The following is a 17,898-nucleotide window of genomic DNA, read 5'->3' as shown; positions in this document are numbered from 1 at the left end:
GTTGGATGTGTGGTGAAGGAGTGTTGTGGACCAGGATGTTTTGGAGGTTAGGGGGGCGTTTGAAAACCACCCTGGGTTTGTCGGGAAATATGTTTTTGGTTTCGGGATCACTGTGGAGGATTGGGAGAAGAGAGTGCAGTGTGTGCCTGATTTTGTTGAGGTGGGGATGATATTGGGTGATGAGTGCAGGTGGGTTGGTGGCAGCAGGTTTCTTGGTGGTAGTGGTATGTGAGGCAGCTCGTGATATTTGCTTGGTGACCAGGATGGAGGGATATCCACGGTTAACCAGGGCCTGGTGTAGGCGGAGGTTATAATTCTGGCGGGAGGTGGGTGAAGAGTTCAGGCGCTGTCCCCTGAGGGCCAGAGAGAATGGAATTGCTTTTTTGGTGTGGAACGGGTGGGAGCTGGAGAAGTGTAGGTATTGCATGTGGTTGGTATTTCCCGACAAACCCAGGGTGGTTTTCAAACGCCCCCCTAACCTCCAAAACATCCTGGTCCACAACACTCCTTCACCACACATCCAACACCCCCCTGCCCATAAATGCAACCGACCCAGGTGCAAGACCTGTCCCATCCTCATCACTTCTCACACCCTCCAGGTGCACACGGCCACTGGCAAATTTACCCTCCATCCCAAAGGGACCTGCCATGCCTCAAACCTTATCTACATCCTCACCTGCAACATCTGTGGTGATTTTTACCTGGGGGAAACATCAACGGCCCTCAACCTCCGCATCAATAACCACCGCTCCTCCACCCACAACCTGGACTTCACTGTCGCCGTCCACACCAACCACCACAACATCAGTTTCAACGACTGCTTCCGGGTAGCGATCATCCACCTCCTACCCCAACCAGCCAACACCTCTGTTCGCAAAAGATGGGAGAGGGCCTATATATCGGCCATGAGTGCAACCACTCCACCTGGCCTGAACAAGGCCACCCAGTAATGCCCACCCTCACCCACCCTCCCGCCCTCCCTCCCAACTCATCCTCCCCACTCACAGTTTACGACAAGCCTGGTGACGAAACAGTGTTTTTTTCGTTCTACGCACCGCTTCTTCTTCAATGGGGACCTGGCAACTCTGCAGGACCCCAACCTCCGGTTCCGTCTTCTGTTTCTTCTCACACCGATGATGCTATAAATTAGCGAAAATTTTGAATTTTTCTACTGTCCGGTGAGTGTTTCCTTTTACCTCATTTGATTTTTACTTAGCCCTTTTGGCCCTCCTTGCTTTTATCCATTATTATCCACTTTTGGTATGAATCCTTTCACGTATAACTCCTATCAACTGAACCGCCTGCGATCTCTTATTGTTTCCTACACCAAAGCTACGTCCCATGCACGCTTCCTGCACTCATGTTTGATATTGGGCCTAACACCCAAAAGCCTCACACCCAAACTGCCGTTTTCCGCCATGCCCCCAAGCATAAAACCCACGATTTTCCCACTCGCGAGAAATTTCGCTATTGAACTGACCCACGCCATGTACCGATCCCAGCTAAATCGCGCCCGAGAACTGTCCATTTCTATTCAATCCCTTACCAAAATCCTTTTGCTGACCCCAGGTAACCACCATCACAAAATAGACTCCTTCTGGCACACCGCCCATTCCATTGCCAGTGATCTTAACATTAAACACCTCCAAAAACTCTCCAATCTCTGCCGTCAAGCTTTTCAGACTGGCTGCACCCTTCCCCTTCCACTGCCGCCCAATTTCAGTCCCACACCAACATGCCCACTATTACCCGACCCCCCTCTACCATTGCCCACCCCTCCCACACCACCACAGACCCCCCCTGAAAACCAAAAATGCACTCCCATACATCGCACCTTGGGAAACAACCAGTCCACGGACAAACCCACCCCTACCAGATCCATGACCACCAATGACCCTAACCCACTCAAAAACAACCAGACTGTACTCAATTTATCCAGCCATAAACTGAGCACTGATGAAATAGCTGTTTTATCCAAAGGCCTCACCTTCTCCCCCACAACTCCCCCCAACCAATTCCGCCTACTTTTTGACATACACACATTTGCTCGCAGCCTCCGATGGCAACATTTCTGGGCCAAAAATCCCTCACTCCAAACCACTACCAGTGAAACCCACCCGAGCCTCCTTCAATTTAGCCCCCCCTCCTCCCAAGATCCACCCCCCCTGCCCACCAACCACCCCTTGGAAAGATACATCACTGCCGTCATTTCCACCACCTCTGACAGCTCATTCTTAAATAACTTTCACAACCAACCTAACCTCAATCCCCCCCAACAGAAAGCTCTCAGAGACCTCCGCAACAACCACAACATCAAAATCCTCCCAGCTGACAAGGGGTCCACCACGGTGGTCTTGAACTCTCAAGACTACCTGGCGGAAGCCAACCGCCAGCTGGCTGACCCCTCCACCTACAAACCCACCACAGCTGACCTATCCGCCGAACACCTCACCAAAATCCGGGACTTCATCCACACCCGTGGCCCACCTGAAGGCCTAACAGCTCGTACCACCGCCATGTTAATACCCGACAATCCCCGCACCCCCACCTTCTATCTATTGCCCAAAATCCACAAACCTGGCAACCCTGGCAGACCCATTGTGTCCAGCTATAACTCACCTACAGAACGAATCTCAGCCTTTGTTGACTCCCATCTCCAGCCTCTTGTGAAAGCTCTGCCCTCCTACCTCCGTGACACCAACCACTTCCTCCAGAAAATCAGCACCCTCCCACCATTGCCCCCAAATACCATCCTTGCCACCATTGATGTCACTTCCCTCTACACCAACATACCTCACTCCCATGGCCTCCGCTCCATAGAATTCTATCTCAATAGCAGACCCAAACCTCACAACCCCAGCACCAACTTCCTGACCCACCTAGCCCACCTTGTCCTCACTTGTAACAACTTCACCTTTGAAAACCAAAATTTCCTACAGATCCGAGGTACAGCCATGGGTACCAGAATGGCCCCATCCTATGCAAACCTCTTCATGGGCCAACTTGAGCAAGAGTTTTTGGCTACCCAACCCCTCCTCTGGCTCCGCTTCATCGACGACATCTTCATGCTCTGGACACATGGAGAACCATCCTTGTCAGCCTTCCTGGACCAACTTAACCACTTCCGTTCCCTAAAATTCACCTGGACACACTCCCCCAACCAGATCACCTTCCTGGATGTGGACGTGCACATCGAGGGAGGACACCTGACTACCTCCATCCACATAAAACCCACCAACCACATGCAATACCTACACTTCTCCAGCTCCCACCCGTTCCACACCAAAAAAGCAATTCCATTCTCTCTGGCCCTCAGGGGACAGCGCCTGAACTCTTCACCCACCTCCCGCCAGAATTATAACCTCCGCCTACACCAGGCCCTGGTTAACCGTGGATATCCCTCCATCCTGGTCACCAAGCAAATATCACGAGCTGCCTCACATACCACTACCACCAAGAAACCTGCTGCCACCAACCCACCTGCACTCATCACCCAATATCATCCCCACCTCAACAAAATCAGGCACACACTGCACTCTCTTCTCCCAATCCTCCACAGTGATCCCGAAACCAAAAACATATTTCCCGACAAACCCAGGGTGGTTTTCAAACGCCCCCCTAACCTCCAAAACATCCTGGTCCACAACACTCCTTCACCACACATCCAACACCCCCCTGCCCATAAATGCAACCGACCCAGGTGCAAGACCTGTCCCATCCTCATCACTTCTCACACCCTCCAGGTGCACACGGCCACTGGCAAATTTACCCTCCATCCCAAAGGGACCTGCCATGCCTCAAACCTTATCTACATCCTCACCTGCAACATCTGTGGTGATTTTTACCTGGGGGAAACATCAACGGCCCTCAACCTCCGCATCAATAACCACCGCTCCTCCACCCACAACCTGGACTTCACTGTCGCCGTCCACACCAACCACCACAACATCAGTTTCAACGACTGCTTCCGGGTAGCGATCATCCACCTCCTACCCCAACCAGCCAACACCTCTGTTCGCAAAAGATGGGAGAGGGCCTATATATCGGCCATGAGTGCAACCACTCCACCTGGCCTGAACAAGGCCACCCAGTAATGCCCACCCTCACCCACCCTCCCGCCCTCCCTCCCAACTCATCCTCCCCACTCACAGTTTACGACAAGCCTGGTGACGAAACAGTGTTTTTTTCGTTCTACGCACCGCTTCTTCTTCAATGGGGACCTGGCAACTCTGCAGGACCCCAACCTCCGGTTCCGTCTTCTGTTTCTTCTCACACCGATGATGCTATAAATTAGCGAAAATTTTGAATTTTTCTACTGTCCGGTGAGTGTTTCCTTTTACCTCATTTGATTTTTACTTAGCCCTTTTGGACCTCCTTGCTTTTATCCATTATATATATATATATATATATATATATATATATATATATATATATATATATATATACGAATCTGATGTAAGTGAAACAACTATATTTTCAGATGCTGATCGACAACTGTATCGTGCAAGGTCCACTCTGAAAGAAGGTGAGTGACAGAAAAACCTTCAACTGAAAATATAGAAAAATACATTAGCACTTAATTGCTTTTTCCCATTGCTTCCTGGTTACGGAAACCTACTACAATGACTGAGGGTTCGTCATAATGAGCACATGTCACCCCGAACTGGTTGGATGATCATCCACCTCTGCTGAGGTGGTTAAAACCACCAAACAACGGGCTTTATCTAAGTATTAAACTACTCTTTTGTAATTTATGAAAAAATCAAGCTTTCATTTTAAGAGCAAAATTTTTTAATACCATTTTTAGGTCATTCTTTGAGTTTTTTTAGGTCATCAACTTCCGAGCCCTAATTATCACATATCGTGTGCAGTTACAACAGCTACGGTCGTGTAAATATGAGAACATTTACTGCCCTGCACAGGGAGTGGGGGAAGAGGCCAAAGTACAGATGAAGATTTCGATGGAAAGATCAAGTAGTGTGAAAAGAGCAGTGGCATGCTCAGATGGATTGTAATCCCTCTTGTATAAAGATTTTCTAAAGAACATGTTGGATACATAAAATGTGGAGAAATGTAGCAATGACTACTAAAAAAACACCACTTAGGAGCATATTTCCACCCTTACAAAATTTCTAAGTGTGCTGTTCAAGAAAAGGGCAAAGTTGGAACACAATTTAAAAAAAAAAGAGAAGTGGTGATAAATCAGGTCACAGGGTCTTCTATGCTGACCCTGCCATGATATGTAAATGGCATGACAGGTGGTGATTACACCACAGACATTATTATAGAGCTGATCTGATTGATTTTTTTTTCTGCTGCTTTTGGCTAATAAGGAAGAATGGTGATAAGATGACTGATTGATTGATTTGGTATTTTAAGTCCACTTTATGCACAGTAAGGCTAATCGGGACCAGACCTACAGTTTAAAGTGGGATTCGAACCAGTATGTGCCTCCACCGAGTATCGAACCTGGGATTTCTTGATTCCAAGGCGAAGATGCTATGGTGATAATGATGAGATGGGTGAGAAGGGATAATGGCAAACATATATGAATGACACAACCACCCCACAGAGGATTATACTGGCTGTGGGTCCAGATGCCAGAACATTGTTAGTCTGCAAGGTCACCCCTTACACCCCTATAGAGCTGATCAGATGGCACTAATAACCAATATTACTGTGCAGACTTCATCTACAAGAATTATGATTTAAAATATTGCTATTACTGTATATTACAATGGACCAATTGTACAGAAACCTGATACAAACATTTACTGAAATGTTCTATCATTCTGATGTGAAACTGCAAATATTTCCATTAAGAACATTGTGTGAGAACCAGAGGAAAATAATTTTAAAAAAGTAGTTTCTATAATGTATCTACTGGCTTTGAAGAGATCTATTTGTAGTAAGATCGATGCATCTCTTCTCTACAGATGATGACGCCCTCTATTTTGAATACTGAATTTAACTCTTATATTTAAAACTGCCAGTACATACAACTTTAAAAAGGTAATGCAGCGTGTTTCAAAATCGATTTGAATGATTTCAACTCCTTATAATTTTTCTTATTAATTGTGCAATTTACTTAAAATTTTACACAAAAGTACTATAACTGTCCAAGTGTTAGTGGTAAAAATTGTAATACAGTAACTCGCAAATCCTCAATGTGAGCCCCCTTTGTTACCCTACATACATCAGTTCGGTAGTCCACTTCTTCCCAGACCTGTTTCACCTTTTTTTATCAAGTTTGCACAGCAGCAGTAATGCGATCTTGCAATTCTCTGACATCTTGGGGTAGAGGTGGTTTGTACACAATGTCCTTGACATGTCCCCACAGAAAAAAATCACGTTGAAAACAAGCTCGAACTCTCTCGATATCTGCCTCAGACGTGGAAGGCCTACCAGATGATTTCCCCTTGCAAATGCATCCTGTTGTCTTGAATTGTTGATACCAATTGCGAATGGAGTTCTTTGATGGTGGTTCTTTACGAAATTTGGTACGAAACTCACGTTAACACTCACAACAGACTGACTAACGTGAAATTGTAGGATGCAAAATGCTTTTTCTGCACTACAGGCAGACATCTTGCAACTTGTCACTCTGACACCTGGCGGAAGAACTTCGAACTACTACGACTGTGCCAAACAAAACTCGAGGATGTGGTCGACAGTCTTTCAATACAATTTTAATTGCTGATAGTATTTAACGCTCATGGAACGATTTCTTAACGTTCAAATCATTTTGAAATATGCTGTATTTAACTGTAAAGAGATCAATTATTACATAATCCAACAAGGATAACCACTTCACAATCAATGGTTCTTTCTTAATTCTTTCAAATAGGCTACTTTGTAATTAATTTCTAATGGTAAAATTCGAACTTGCATATGTATTGTAATACCATAATGATTATTACACATTTGTGTGAAATGGGATTTTAATGATTCGCTTGCCTGACCCCAAATGTCACTGCATGCCCCTGGTGTCAGCCAATACTGTTACACTAGTAAGAGTACCAACTTAGACCTTAAGGAAATTAGGTAGGTGAATATGTGCAATGCATGATCAATAAGTGAAAATGTTAATAAGACTGTCATTTTACTGTATTGTTCGCTAATTCCAAAATCTACAGTATGTACTTAGGCTAATTATTACTACATATATAAATCATAAATCTGGCATTCTCACATTATTTGTGCAGCACTTAACAGACACTTACCATTCTTGAGTAGCATCTTCACTTGCTCAGCCAGGGAAAGAGTTTTTAAACTATTCAATGATATGACATTTGTTGGTAAGCTTGGTTTGCTATTGTCTGACTCAACTTCTGGAGGTACTAGATAGTCCATGTATTGCTTGTGTGGAATGCTTAGTTCATTGATTTCATCCTCCGGTTTCATGCAGAACAATTTGCTTCTCTCCAACTAGGAAAAATAAAAATTATGATATAATTGTACAATACAAAACAATTTCTGAAGCAACAGGAACACAGTTCACAAGGGTGAACGAACTTTTGAAAAGGATGAATGTTGCCTTTGGAATTGGTTCAAGCGACTCAAAAAAAAAACAGTGGTATTGGTGGTATACCACTGGTATCGGCTCACCTTAAAGTCCACCTGGCCAAAGAACGGACTTGAGGAAACCCACACTTTCAGCCTCCACTTCAAGATGGGAAAAGTGGTGTTGCTACATGCCTGATTTTTGTCCAGTTTTACACGACACCTCTTCCTGTCAACAAGTCTCCTTCGCTCGCATTTCAGGGAATCGGAGATCCATTCGCTTGCTACTTGGCGGCAATCATTATACTTTGCCATGGTCTTGTTCCGAAAATGACTCAACGAAAAAATTGGCAATCCAGACAAAAATAGAATTTCTAAGTCCATTCTTTGGCCGGAACCATTGTAGTTTTTACAGTAATGCCCAGTGTATGTTCATTATTTTAGTTAATACAGTCAACTCTCGATTCAACGACCTTTCACAGTTAATAGAAAAAAAGACCCGTTTCTATACATTTCTTTAAAAGCTCATCAGAGCTTGATTTCTGGTAACCCTTCTACATTCCTAGATATTGTACTTAAAGATATCTGTTTGGCGGTTGCATGAAGACAGATAATTCATACTAATGAGTACTTGCCTGACAAAGTCACCAGACAGGTGGCAAAATCGATCGCAAAATAAAAACTGCGCAGAAAAATTGAAACGTGAACTCATTTGAATGAATTCCTAGATATGTATCTGGTCGTATTGGCCCAGCCAAATTGCCAGTGATTTTAATGAAAATTAACATCCATTAAAAGAAAAAAAACACATACCTCAGAAGCTTCAGACTTTGAATTATAATAGCTGGTCTTATACCAAGGCTCCTCCTCACTCTTTTTCCGTAAGTACCCGAAAGATTTCTCCCTTGCTCTTTTGATTCTTTCAGACTCCTGACGAGCAAATTTCACCGTGACAGGTTTCGCTTCCTCATCTTCTTCTCCTGATTGGTCCCCTGGATAATGAAAAAAATATTTTAACCAATCAAAACCATCCTCCCAAAGACAACAATAATTCCACCAAGTGTCTACACATGCATATTACATCTGTAATATTCAAGGAACTACGGCTACTTTATATTAAATAGTTGGGATGTAATAACTAATTTAGCCAGCCAAGCAGTAATGCAACAAGTTCTCAAGTGCAAGGTGGCAGAGGTCACCAAAATTAATAGAACCTTTAAAAGTAAGTCTCACGGAAAAAGTTAGTAACTCATTTACATATATTTATTACACAACTGCATATTTTATTCCCCAAACATGAATAATTTATGGGTCCTTCATGAAATTTTACCACTGTTATACGAGATCAGTGTCTGTAAATTTTATAGGAGTATTTTATCAGTATCAGCAAATATTTCATATCAATCCATCCATATTAAATACCCATATAAATATATAAATCTTGTTGTTACAACTTCCTTATATGTTCAATTTCTTGACACACTGACAATATATTAGAAATACAGATCAATCAGGATTGAAATGATCATAGACCAAATACATCCAGTAAACAATGGATGCTCTAGAAGCAGTTGCATTATTTAACGAATAAACTAAGTTTTTTTCATTGTCTGTGCAAAAACTCAAATTTTAAATTTTATTTCCATGCTTTTGCTTTATAAGTCCTTTAGTCACAGTGCCCTAACGAACACATTCAAGTTACACCATAAAACAAACAAACAAAAGCACGTATGAACATACACACACTAAATAAAAGGAAGGAGTGCTAGAAGGCAACATGCACCAGAATCTTTTAAAATTTCATGACAGTGGACTTCATCTTCAGACATTTTTCTATTTCCGTCACATTTTTATGCATGTTTCAAAGCTCATAAATTAAATATTCAACCACTTGCCTTCCCCCATTTCCTTAGCGTCTTCCCTTGCTTTCTTGTCAGATTTGTCCGCATAGGAAAAATTAGGCCGAAGGTGAAGAATACCCTGTAATGGATTCAGATGCAACTCGTTATCTTGAAAGACACCCACAGCATACCGGGACGTGTCAATCACTGCTCGGGTTGAAGATAAAACTTGTTTGTCCATCAGCATGCTGAAAATATGTAAAACAAAAAAATAATAATTGATGACTAGAAGAAGGAAATTGTGGTGTTTGATTGATTTGGAGTTTTAAGTCCCCTTTATGCACAGTAAAGCTAATCGGGACTGGACCAATATGTGCCTCCACTGGGTATTGAACCCGGGACCCCTAAATTACAAGGCAACGATGCTACCACAGCACCATCGGGGAGGCCCGAAATTATGTTGTTAACACAATAAGTGTTTATGGTGAATAAAAGATCATGATTCCGGTACAAAAACTGACCACACATTTAAGGATCAAATGTATATAAAATGGTGAATAAAACAAAATTTAATTTAAAAGTACACTTTTATATATATATATATATTAAAAAAACACCTAAAAGCACGTTTATGTAGACATAGTATTTTTTCAGCCTTGTCCCTGCGTAAAGCATCTCTGACACTCACCCAGCCTCAATTAAATGGGTAACTGGGGGGAAGGGAGTAAAGATGGCCGGAGTGTGGTGGTGATCACATCACCTCCAAATTGGCAGAGATCGATGGAATGCATGGGGTCCTACCCCCACATCCTCCTATGTATGTCTCATGGCATGGTGCAAACTGCACGAAGAACTTTTCTTATGCTAATTAGCAGTGACGTGCGGTGACGTCGACACTTGGGGTAGCAGTCAGTGGCGTGCTCAAGGGGGGGGGGGTTGGTGTGAGTCACACCCCTCCTCTCCTTAGGGCCAGTATTCCTTCAAAAAAGAAGAATGTCAATAACAGGAAAAGATTGCAAAATTATGAATGAGTACTAGAAAAAAGTACGCGTAACCCCCACCCACATTCGAAAATAAAAAAAACTATTTGATTTGACTCTAAGCCAGAGATCCTGGGTTCGAATCTCGGATTGGCCATTTGTGTTCTTTGTGTGTGTTCCTTCATCTATTTTGTTGTACCAAAGGTGGCGGAAAAGCGAAGTAAAATAAACCAATTTGAGCAATCAATCAATGATTTGATTTCATTTTTGTTACTTAGCGTAGCTTTTTTGTCACATTTGGTTAATTGTGAAGATGATACGATGAAACTGATGAAGGGACGAGCACAGGGAACGCCCATGCCCGGGTCGGGGTTCGAAGCCGGAACGCCTGGTGTCGTAGCGCGCTGTGATAACCACTCCCCCGCGCTTGGTTGATTTGGTGACAGGAAAGAAAACACAACACACTCTTTTGTAGTTTCTTCAATGATATTCATTTGACTTTTTGAGTTCTGAGATACATTTTTCATTCCAAATTATTTCATTATTCACTGCAACACATAGGACAAGAATGCGCACTCATCACGGGTTCGAATCCTGGCCTGGATTGTTCACCAATTTCATCATATCATCACTCAATCCTCATTTTCGCGATAACCAAATGTGGCAGAAAAGCGAAGTAAAATAAACCAAACCAACAACAATATGAACACGCGTTCTCTTGCCCAAATAAATACATCCGTATTTATGACTGTTACAGGCCAATATATTAGTATATTTAAGTAAAACACTACTAAAACGAGAGTCAGAGAGAGCCTGAGCACATATTTGTAATTTAATCATTATATATTCCATATTTGAAAAAGAAAAAAAGAAAGAAAGCATAACATTATTGTCTGCACATAACACGTTCCCATTTTATAAATAATAAAACTACATCCCATATTATACATACACACATATTGTACAACGTGTAAAAGGTTGTGTAAATACAGAGAACATAAGTACTGCAGAAAATTTTACCCTGTGTTCTTTAGAGGATTTACAAAAAAATATGAGAAACCAATCCCCTATCTGTCCTATAGGAGATAGACTGGGGGACCTGAAAGCCTGGGCTTTCAACCATTGTAGCAGGGGGCGTGGGTTCAAGGGAACTAGAGGTAGAAATCTTCCTTTTCCTTGGGCCGGCCGTTTCTACCTGGAAACTGGCCTGGCTGAAGAAGAGCGAGCTAGGGTATCCAGCCTGCTTTACCCGCGGAGAACATCGATGGACGAGAAGTGCGTGGAAAAGAAGGTGTTGCGTATGAGCTGTGGTGGCTTTAACAAGACAATAAATATTGTGATTTGAATATAATTCGAGATGTGAGATTGATTGATCTATCTCTGCTAGACTAGCTACTCCTCAGTGCACGTCACTGCTAATTAGGCTCTGCTCTTTCCTTGCACTTACAATTACATGCACATGAATCTCATGCTTACAGGGATTGTTTTGAGCACAGCTTTTCAGCCTGGATAGTCTACATGTTCAGATTTTCCACCAATGGCATTATATTGAATAAATCGCACTACAATGCATAGTCCTAAAAATAGTACAAAAATCAATTTGTATTTTCATCACAAACAGTTACTTTAAAAATTGCACTACAATACTAACCTTTTAAAATACTTTTCTCCAGAATTATAATCTTTGCCATCGACATTGAGAGCAATTTGTTCCCCCTTACTTTGATCATAATTGGGGTTTCTGGTGTTTAATTCTAGTTCCAACTCTACATGTTGCTGCACTGGTTTAATTCTTGACTGCAAAGTAACAACAACATTAATGAAACCTAAAATAAACTTTATGTATTATTATTATTATTATTATCTAACTACAAATTAGATGTAGTTGTATGAAATGCAAGAAGGTAAAATATAACACACACACTATGGACCAATAATTATGTATGGAACAAAGACTTGGACAATGACAGAAACAAAAGAAAGATGCTGGCAGTGGAGATGAAATTCTTAACGAGTATATTGATACAATGAGAAGATCCGACAGACAGTGGGGGTGGTGAAGCTTCAGGACAGAATGGATTGGACACATGAAGAGGATGGGTGCAGGTAGACTGGCAGTAAGATTGATTGAGTTGGTGTTTTAAGTCCACTTTATGCACCGTATGGCTAATTGGGACTGGACCTACAGTTCAAAGTGGGATCCGAACCACTATGTGCCTCAACCGGGTATTGAACCAAGGACCCCTTGATTACAAGGTGAAGACTACCAGTAAGAGTTTACAATGCACAAGGACTGGGAGTAAGGCCATAGGTAAGACCCAAAAATGTCAGTGGAAAGAGCAGATAGTGGAGAGTGAACAACAACATGGAAAGAAGACCAGAAGAAAATGGAGAGGCTTGACTTCTATGCCAACCCAGCCAGAGGTAGGAAACAGCAAAGGATGATGATCATGTAGATGGGTAATTTGTAACATACAATTTGAATTTGAATTTTTGGGTGCATCAGCACTTAAAGGCTATTTTGCACCCGTCACGTTATATGGGGTCCAGCCCCTTACCTTATCCAAAACATATATAAGAACACAATTGTGCCAAAACTAAAATAACTTAATGTTGTTAGCTAAAACATTCTGACCGGTTAAAAGCTGAGGCTGTAAAGGGTCACTCAACACAAACAGGGATAAAATACAGGCCAACACACAGAATTATACTGGATATAGGGCCAGTCGCCAGAGCATCGTTTGTCTGCAAAATGCAGTCCAGGGTTACTATGTGGAAGTGACTGACTTTTGTGACAAGTATCAAATTTTCCACACTGCGATTTAAAAAAGTATGATCTCAAAATCCATGTGAATAATGGATGACATCCATTCTTGAACAAATATGGCAATTCCTTTCTTGATCACATAATTTCTTTGAAGAATTTCCTTTTGTGTAAAATGCAAGTGCTCTTAACCCTTAACTACCTTGACAGATATATAAGTCACACTAATACCATGGTGGGGTATTTCTGGCCGCTAAATATTTTTTTTGCAAGAAATACAAGAAATACTTTAAAAAATTTATATTCTTCAAAATCTATTTTTAGCCTGTTTTTCATGTTAATGGAGTATACACACATATTACATCCACTCATCAGTGTAATAGTGTACATTTACCATAGAATAAAAATTTTAAATATTTTTCAGTGGTGTTGGAACACAAGATAATATATTAAGGTTATTTAGTTTATTTTCCTAAAGAAACCTGTTTTGTCAAATACTAAACAGTTTTTCCTAGCTAATTATACAAAGGATAACACATTTTCTCTGTTCAGCTTTTCAGTTCAGATGAAAGAAAAATGTGAAAGTAAATTCCAGGTTTTTAAATATCTACATGCCTTTCATTGGTCTACACGGTTATAATAGACCTTGTTGTCCTTGCTCGGTGGGCAGATGTAGCACATATATAATTTTTTGGGTTCATGCGACCCAACCTGTTGAAGCTGTGGGTACTCACAAGCTATTCTTGTGAAGACAATCTATAATCAATTCTTGATTCAACCAAGTCATAAATTGCAACTGCTATAACTATTTATGAAAACAAAACTAAGGGAAATAAGTCACAGTAGATCGTGAAGAAAACTGGAAACCTCATAACTCTGAGAACACACGAGAGGATAGTAAACAACATAATGTTTTGTGGGGTCCGAAAAGACCCCTCCATGGCCAAAGAATGGCCCACATAAGTGAAAACCTGCAATTTCAGAGTATTTTTGCCGCTTTTTGTTAGTAAAAACTGTTTCGTATGCAAGCTAAAATAGCGAAAGAACACGTCCAAAATAACTATCAGTACTAAACTGAACTACGTAAAATTATATCTGCTGTTGTGGAAAGTCGTTTTGGGTGCTATATTCACTTGCGCAAAGCCTTTGGGCTGTTCTGCTACACGATAAAGTAACAGACATACTTTATTTCACAAGAACACATTTCCGAGAGCTATAATCAACTGAAAACGTTCATGAACAACAAAACCTTCATAAATCATGCAAAATATTTCACATTCTCCAGGGGGTAGAGAGGGTCAAGGGTACCGAAAGTACTACTCTAGTAAAGAAATAAATGATTTTGAAAAGCACATGTAATGTGTTTGGTATGTAAACTTCTGGGATATTTTTGTTTTAACAACAATACTTCAACTGTGTTAAACTGCTACTACAGCTGTTACTAACTTAATATGGTTTAAATATTAATTAAATACAACTGTACAATCAAACTCAATGTAAGACAGTAAAAAGTATTTGCACATAACAAACTTGAATTGCATACCTCCAAAACATTGACATTTTCATATGACAGTGTTGTTGGGCGAATTGGATATTGGAACAGAAACAGCTTCTCTGCAAGAGTCTTAGACAAATAAACAGGAATCTGAAAGTATAGGAACACACAACAGAATATAGTCAAAACCAATTTAATGTGTTAACTATATGCATATTCTAATAATTTTCATTGTAATACTAGGTTACAAAAATGAATTATAAATCTGTCCTTATAAATTTCAAAATTATAATCAGACATCGCTAACACAAAAAAAGAGAAATAATCAAAGAACATTCAACATGGGCAAATCAGCAAAACATTATAGAATACTGGTAATGTGAAGCAATGTCTCTGGAGCAAAGACGCACAGCGGCAGAGGGGAGAAATATCGAGCGGGCAGAACGAAGCAGTACATATGCTGCTGCAAATGCTGATAACTGCAGGGTATGTTAGTCGGGGGAGGGAGGGGGGAAGGATGGAGGGAGAGGGGGAAGGAGAGAGGGGGGGTCTCCCCTTGAATTGCGAGGACATTATTTCAACGTCCATAATGTTAAACACATCCTCTCGGGTGTTGAAGATGAAACTGGCAGTGTATCAATTTGTGCATATTTGAGTACAAGGGCTAGTCACAATTTCCTACTGCCTACAATGCAGACCCTGGAAATGTCTCTTCAAGTACTGTTTGCCACATTTTTCATTCAGATTTGAAAATGTATGTAAAAAAATATGAACCAGGCCATCCAACATTTTGACACACTGTTCCAATGAATGAGGAATAGGCGTTTCATATTTAAATAAGTTGTTGCAATTTTTCAATGTGTTGACTGTGTTCAGAGAAACTTGGGTTCATTTCTACTACAAAATGGTCCAAAATGGACAACAGTAAAGTTTCTACTATTAGTGTATACGATTTCACAAGTCACCCTACTGAGTATTGATATTTTTCTGTCCATCTTGTGTCAACGTTACAGAACTTCCCTAGCTACCTTGCACTGCATTTTATACAACCAAATTACTTTGAGAAGATTGATTTATTTGCATTATTTTACTTTGCTTTTTGTGCCACTTTTGGGTAATTTCCAAAGATCGGGATGAGTGATGATATACGTGTCTAGTATTTTTAATTATTTTTTTAACTATGCTTGCCTAACCTAACCTTACAGCAAATGGTTTTTGGGGCTAACATGAATGGTTTGTGGGGTTAACGTCAATGGTTTGTGAGGCTAACGTCAATGGTTTGCGAGGTATTAGCATAATTTCAAATCCAGGCAAGAAAGTAGGTATTTTCCGATGAACGAGGTTGCAAGACTGCATAAATCAACAAAACACTTGGCACGCTATCACCCAACATAATGTGTTACAGAATCGAAATAACAAGCAACAGTAAGTACTCAAAAATGTAAGAAATAGACATTATCTTAGTTAGAAATGCATTATTCACCATAGGAAATGTTCCGCATTCCATAATAGTACGTTAGCAATGTAAAACAGTGTGAAATATATGATTTATAGGTGTCTCCCCCATACTATAATAGTACCAAGCAATGTACAAAAATTGCTTTTGGACACTTCTCCGAAATTATCTATCTCACCCCCCTTAATTCTACCACCCATTACATCAGCACCATCATACTCTTCACCAACTACTTTTTTTCTTTCTAAATCCACACCCACTCAATCCACAGAGAGTATAGAAGTACTAATAGCTGAAGCTAACCCAGATGCAGTTACAATCTCCAATAGGGTCAAGCTTCCCATTCCGATCTAGAGTTTGGAAAATGATTTATCGACTTTTGGGATTGTCAAACAGTTGGAAAATTTCAAATTATCAAAAAATTAGAAGCTATGGAATACTTAAATCTTGAATGGTAACAAACCATATCGGGAACTTCTAATGTAGGGTAATTATAATGTTCGTTCCATAAGTTCACAAGCAGCTGCTTCAGACAGAAATTACATGTGGCACTATAGAATTTGTGGAATGTCAGGAGTTTTCTGAATATTTACCAGAGAAAGTCCAAAACTATCAGGAAATTGAAGACATTTGCTTTGCAGTCCCATTTGGTGAGTGGAATTAATTTCCCATCCGTATCCCGTTCTACACGCTTGTAATTTATGAGAACAAAATAAGTCTGAAGAAATATTTACGAACAAGTCTCTGCGCATAGCAGATAGAACAGGTAATCTGGTAATTTGACTGAACTTAAGGGGAGGGGGTTGGACCCGTTGAACCTCCCTCCCTTAAATACGCCCATGCACACGTGTACGTATCAACTTGAAAGTAGTTGTCTAGTAATCAAAGGGCCCCGCGTTTGATTCCCATTGAAGGCATGTTGCACTAAAACTAAAATATTGACCCTTCGTTACATGATAAATCACAACTACTGCTAATGAGGGTGGGTGTTTGAGCAATATGTTAAGTACAAAAGTCTAGAAAACAAATATCCAAGATATGATTCCAATTTCTCTGTGGTTTCAAGAGGAAAAATGGCCAAAATTAGTACTGGCTTCAGCCTTATCAAAAACTGTCAACAAACCCTATGCATTTGAAACTTGTACAGGTATGTGCTTTAAATAGGTTATTATTAAGCAAAAAATTTATTGTATTTCATTTTATTTGTCTACTTTAGGAAGACACTATAAAATGTTGGTACAAATAAATGTAATTCAAGGTATAATGCAAATAATCAACACGACGTTTAACGATAAGCTTACCTCACGCATAACTGGATCATCCTCTTCGCTCATATTGATTATAAACGATCAAAAGATCATCAGTTCTTTCTGCTTTTATAGCTGATGAAATGAGCTTACGACACAGTTACGAATATTTCACATATCATAACGATCTACTCCACAAGACCGTATGAATGGTGGAAAAAAATAAGCACGATGGACCTAGTGTTTGTCTGCCAACGGCACCAGCGCTACTGATGGTAGGATAACAAGGATTTTCGTACTTCTTAGCAGAAAACTGTTTAAAGGTATTTTATTTTAATTAAATGATTATACAGAAACATGAAAGTACGTAAATATTATAATAACACTGAATTATGCAATATATCTACTTTTACATTCCATCCGACGTTATTTTTAAAGAAATTAATAGAAGCTTAATATCGTTTCTGACACGAAAGACTAAAATTTTAATTACTATTACTGGTAACAGACTCTACTAGTGATGGATGATCTAATATATCAATGGTCGCAGTTACGTGCTTTGATTTGAAAGGAAATTTTAGGATTTTAGTTAATATGTTTAAAATAGAAGGG

The 17,898-nt window shown here is 40.4% G+C and overlaps 1 protein-coding gene across 1 annotated transcript in view; it reads right to left on the bottom strand.

Annotated features, from left to right (window-relative positions):
• Polr3E (RNA polymerase III subunit E) overlaps positions 1–17,539 on the bottom strand; it is a 34,420-nt gene extending 16,881 nt beyond the window's left edge. Inside the window, exons 1-6 of the mRNA XM_083125457.1 lie at positions 17,341–17,539; positions 14,632–14,733; positions 11,976–12,121; positions 9,399–9,592; positions 8,317–8,495; positions 7,224–7,428 (exon numbers count right to left, since the gene is read on the bottom strand). Coding sequence (XP_082981583.1) covers positions 7,224–7,428; positions 8,317–8,495; positions 9,399–9,592; positions 11,976–12,121; positions 14,632–14,733; positions 17,341–17,373 — 859 coding nt within the window. The 5' untranslated portion in view covers positions 17,374–17,539. The remainder of the gene's footprint in view (positions 1–7,223; positions 7,429–8,316; positions 8,496–9,398; positions 9,593–11,975; positions 12,122–14,631; positions 14,734–17,340) is intronic.
• Between the last annotated feature and the right edge of the window lie 359 nt (positions 17,540–17,898).

The sequence above is a fragment of the Lepisma saccharinum genome, chromosome 7, assembly GCF_977018435.1.
Source record: "Lepisma saccharinum chromosome 7, izLepSacc3.1, whole genome shotgun sequence".
Lineage (NCBI taxonomy): Eukaryota > Metazoa > Arthropoda > Insecta > Zygentoma > Lepismatidae > Lepisma > Lepisma saccharinum.
This window is presented reverse-complemented; position numbering and strand designations above follow the sequence as displayed.